General features: G+C 52.8%; 1 protein-coding gene across 1 annotated transcript in view; it reads right to left on the bottom strand.

Annotated features, from left to right (window-relative positions):
- The window catches only part of cemip (cell migration inducing hyaluronidase 1), a gene marked incomplete at both ends in the record, with an annotated part of 48,400 nt that overhangs the window by 11,912 nt on the left and 31,488 nt on the right, over window positions 1-5,000 (bottom strand). Inside the window, 4 exons of the mRNA XM_084437454.1 lie at window positions 1-98; window positions 435-470; window positions 2,868-2,999; window positions 3,519-3,604. The exon at window positions 1-98 is cut by the window's left edge and continues 58 nt beyond it. Of these exons, the coding sequence (XP_084293580.1) occupies window positions 1-98; window positions 435-470; window positions 2,868-2,999; window positions 3,519-3,604 (352 nt within the window). The remainder of the gene's footprint in view (window positions 99-434; window positions 471-2,867; window positions 3,000-3,518; window positions 3,605-5,000) is intronic.

Genomic DNA, 5,000 nt, shown 5'->3' with positions numbered 1-5,000 from the left:
CGTCGGGGACGGGCATCCCCCTGTTCTCACTCTCGCCCACAAACAAGGAGTTCTTCACCTCCTGGCGAGAGCCGTCGTCGTCTGGGAACGTTCCTCCGCTGCGGAGAGAAGGAGCACGCCAGGCGCCACGTGAGCGGCGTTACGGAGAGCGCACGTGTGTGTGTGTGTGTGTGTGTGAGGGAGCGTGTGTCTGCGTCCTGTTTTCTGAGACCAGCTGCAAACCCATCCCAAACCCAGCTGCCATTTTCACACTTCTAAATTACGTTCACACTCTTTCAAAGTGCTACTGCCTCCCCACTGCATCATAAGCAGCCTCCTTATATGGTGTTTTCCAATTACTCCCTCGGCCGAGAGGGTCTTCCACCAACGCCCATAAATAAAAACACTACTTCCTTTCTCCGGAGGAATGAGCAGTGTCTAAATGGGAGACTTACCTCGCCAGAGTTAGGCCAATGCCATTATCAGCGAATCTAAAAGGGGAGAGAAAGAGCAAGAGTTATCAGAGCCAATCCAATATTGGGTGCAGAATATTAAACAGATCATTATCAGGCTTCAGCACAGCTACGCTACCATGTGCCGGGCCTCGGAGGGAGTCGGTCTCTGTCCGTGTGTGTCTGTGTGTGTGTGTGTTCACACACTTTCATCCCAGCTCATTACTCCCAGTTGGCTTAACTACTCAAACTCAACGCTGGACATGTGACAGAGATATTGTAAGCCAGAGCTGTAAGAGGCGCACAGTCTCGCTGAGGTGATTCCTGCTAAAGTTGACGCTCGACTGGAGAGAGGTGGAAACTGAGATGAGGTGACTGGTAATGAAATCTTCTATTGGAAATCAATCGCAGTTTGAATCCAGCAGCAGTCAGTTTTATTTTTATTTTTTATTAAACCTTAATTCAACCAGGTGACCTCATTGAGATATGGAATCTCTTTTCCAAGAGGGACCTGGCCAAGAACACAAGCACACTGTATGTATGTATATATTCACACTGTATGTATGTATATATTCTATATTTTACAAATGCTGTATGTATGGATGTATATATTCTGTGTTACATTTTATGTTTATACTGTAAGATACTATCTATATTCTTCATTTCCAAACGTTGCTGTAATTTCCCACTGCTGAAACGCCTGGATTTCCTTCTACAGGGATTATTCAAGTTCCTGCTGTATCTATCTATGTTCCCAAAGACGAGGGAGGGAGGTCAGTACTGAGCTGCTCAGAGGGGGATAGGAGGACTGCTGGCATAGAATTAGCACTGCTGCCTCACAGCAAAAAAGGTCCTGGGTTCGATTCCCGCTTGGGACGATGTCGGCACTGGGGATGCTCTCTCCAGGGTTGTCAGGTACTCAGGTGGGGTATCTCCAGGTGGGGTATCTCTCGGGCCTTTCTGTGTGGAGTTCGCAAGTTCACAAGGGTTTCCTCCCAAGAACCCAATACGAAAAACATGGAGAAGAAAGATGTTCTTTAATCCGGTCCCTGACCAAGACTTGGACTGAGCACTTGGACTTGGTCCCTGGGTGCCACTGACCACTGCTCCTGGCTGCCCCTGGAGGAGGACACTGACCAGGCTGACCACTGCTCCTGGCTGCCCCTGGAGGAGGACACTGACCAGGCTGCCCACTGCTCCTGGAGGAGGACACTGACGAGGCTGCCCACTGCTCCTGGAGGAGGACACTGACCAGGCTGACCACTGCTCCTGGAGGAGGACACTGACCAGGCTGACCACTGCTCCTGGAGGAGGACACTGACCAGGCTGACCACTGCCCCTGGAGGAGGACACTGACAAGGCTGACCACTGCTCCTGGAGGAGGACAGCTTGGAGGGGAAGATGCAGAGGGCAGATTCCAGCGGCGACCCCTCAAGATGCATGTTTGCGTTCGTTTGATGTGTCGCCGCTCACCTGTGTGCTTGTACGTGTCATTTGCCGTGTGGTGATTTATTTTATAAAATCAAATAATTATTCATTCGTACACTGAACTGTAACTTTTATTCCTGTATTTAATTTTTCCTGCATTTTGTTTTAAATGTCCTTTTTTACATCTCGTTTTACATGACCTTTTATGTGTCTCTTGCACTTTGTCTTGATGCTTTTAATGTCTCACATGTAAAGCACTTCGAATTGCCTTGTAGCTGAAATGTGCTCTATAAATAAACTTGATATATTGTACAGCACTTTGGTGCAACTTCGGTTGATTTTAAACGTGCTTAATAAATAAAGTTGACCTTGACCTTGACCTTGACCTTGACTTGCCTTGCCTCGTCTAAAGACCCTGGAGGTCCTGGAATTAATCTTTTTTGAATCATCTGCCGTCTTGAGCAGATCTGCTGGAGACTTAGCGCAGGGTAGCGTAACTGGACTGCTGTGACGGGAGGGCTGGTTCCTACAGGACGCTAGCTGTGTCTGGGGGAGCTGATAGGCTAGAAGTGTTGGATTGAATCAATGCAAGAGAAGGACGTGTGTTCTCCAGAACCCACCCAGACAGAAGCCCACCCGAGAGTCTCAGGGTGAAATCCCATGCCTGCGCTTTGAGGTGGAAAACCCATGAGGACAAGAAAAACAACGTTTTTGGACGGATTTTCCTATCATATCATTAATCCTATCATATCATTAATCCTATCATATCATTAATCATATCATATCATTAATCCTATCATATCATTAATCATATCATATCATTAAATCCTATCATGGAGCTGTTTGTGTGGACCTGTTTATCATCTGATACCATCTTGTCCTGCACCAGCGGAAGGTTGATGGTTGGTTCTGCACTTTGAGGTGGTGAATATTGATTTCCAATTTTTTCCATTTTCTCACAAAAACCAACGCCCCTCAGTCAGCCAATAAGCTGCATCCGCTACTCACTGGCAGTCATCCAACCAGACGTCTCCTCCTCGTAGCCACGCCCCGTGGTCCTGGTTCTTGTAGGCGACGAAGTGGTTGATGAGCGCCGGGACCCTGGGCTTGAAGGGGTCCGAGTCCTGGTGAGGCCCGTACCTGAACAGCCCCGCCCCCCAACACAGAGACGCCACGTCAACACCGGGGAGACCGTCGTGACATCATGATGAGGTCAGAGGATGGGAACAAGCGAGAGAGAAAGAGAGAGAGAGAGAGAGAAAGAGAGAGAGGGAGGGAGGGAGGGAGGGAGGGAGGGAGGGAGGGAGGGAGGGAGGGAGGGAGGGAGGGAGGGAAGGAGGGAGGGAGGGAGAGAGAGAGCAAGTGAGAGAGAAAGAGACAGAGAGGGAGGGAGGGAGGGAGAGAGAGAGCAAGTGAGAGAGAAAGAGAGAGAGAGAGAGAGAGAGAGAGGGAGGGAGGGACAGAGAGAGCAAGTGAGAGAGAAAGAGAGAGGGAGGGAGGGAGGGAGCAAGTGGGAGAGAGAGAGAGAGAGCGAGAGAGAGAGCGAGCGAGAGAGATAGAGAGCGAGCGAGAGAGAGAGGGAGAGAGTGGGAGAGATGTGGTTGGGAGTTGAGGGAGAGGGGGGGGAGAGGTGGAGGATGTGGAGGCGTGGTCACTGACCTGGCCCCCACGAGGGACAGGAAGGGTCTCTTGTCCTTGTCGTTGGCCTGGGTGGTTTTAACACCGTTATCAAGGATCATCCCAGCCTGTCTCACACACACACACACACACACACACACACACACACACACACACACACACACACACACAACACCCATGATGCATCACAACGTCTGAATTCACAAACACACACACACACACTCACGAAAACACCCGCTCTCACAAAAACCACACACACAGATACCTGGAGACATGCCTTCTCTCATGCCTGCGTCCAAATCTACATATCAATTAACTCTGACACCAGCGTGGCGTGTCCCTCCAGGCACTGTGATGGCCGGGGGCGTGTCCCTCCAGGCACTGTGATGGCCGGGGGCGTGTCCCTCCAGGCACTGTGATGGCCGGGGGCGTGTCCCTCCAGGCACTGTGATGGCCGGGGGCGTGTCCCTCCATGCGCTGTGATGGCCGGGGGCGTGTCCCTCCAGGCACTGTGATGGGCGGGGGCGTGTCCCTCCATGCGCTGTGATGGGCGGGGGCGTGTCCCGGCGTGCTGATGTCCCCGGCGCTCTGCGGGCTGCGTCTCAACTCTGACGCTGTCTACTCTGCATGAGTGTGTCTCTCTATCTCTCTCCCTCCCCCTCTCTCTCTCTCTCTCCCTCCCTCCCTCTCTCTCTCTCTCTCTCTCCCTCCCTCTCTCTCTCTCTCTCTCTCCCTCTCTCTATTTCTCTCTCCCTCTCCCCCCCCTCTCTCCCTCTCTCTCCCTCTCTCTATTTCTCTCTCCCTCTCCCCCCCTCTCTCCCTCTCTCTCTGCCGCAATTACATCACTCTCTCTCAACCACTCATTATCTGCCTCCCATACACACACGCACGCACGCTCACCCACCCACACACACACACGCACGCACGCTCACCCACCCACACACACACACACCCACGCTCACCCACCCACACACACACACACACACACCTACGCTCACCCACCCACACACACACCCACGCTCACCCACCCACACACACACACCCACGCTCACCCACACACACACACACAGACACCCACGCTCACCCACACACACACCCACACACACACACCCACGCTCACCCACACACACTCTCACCCACGCTCACCCACGCTCACCCACGCTCACCCACACACACACACACGCTCACCCACACACACGCTCACCCACGCTCACCCACGCTCACCCACACACACACACACACACACACACACGCTCACCCACACACACGCTCACCCACGCTCACCCACACACACACACACACGCTCACCCACACACACGCTCACCCACGCTCACCCACACACACACACACACACACACACACACACACACGCTCACCCACACACACGCTCACCCACGCTCACCCACACACACACACACACACACACACACACACACACGCTCACCCACGCTCACCCACACACACACACACACACACACGCTCACCCACACACACGCTCACCCA

The sequence above is a fragment of the Borostomias antarcticus genome (genome assembly GCF_949987555.1).
Source record: "Borostomias antarcticus genome assembly, chromosome: 4".
Lineage (NCBI taxonomy): Eukaryota > Metazoa > Chordata > Actinopteri > Stomiiformes > Stomiidae > Borostomias > Borostomias antarcticus.
This window is presented reverse-complemented; position numbering and strand designations above follow the sequence as displayed.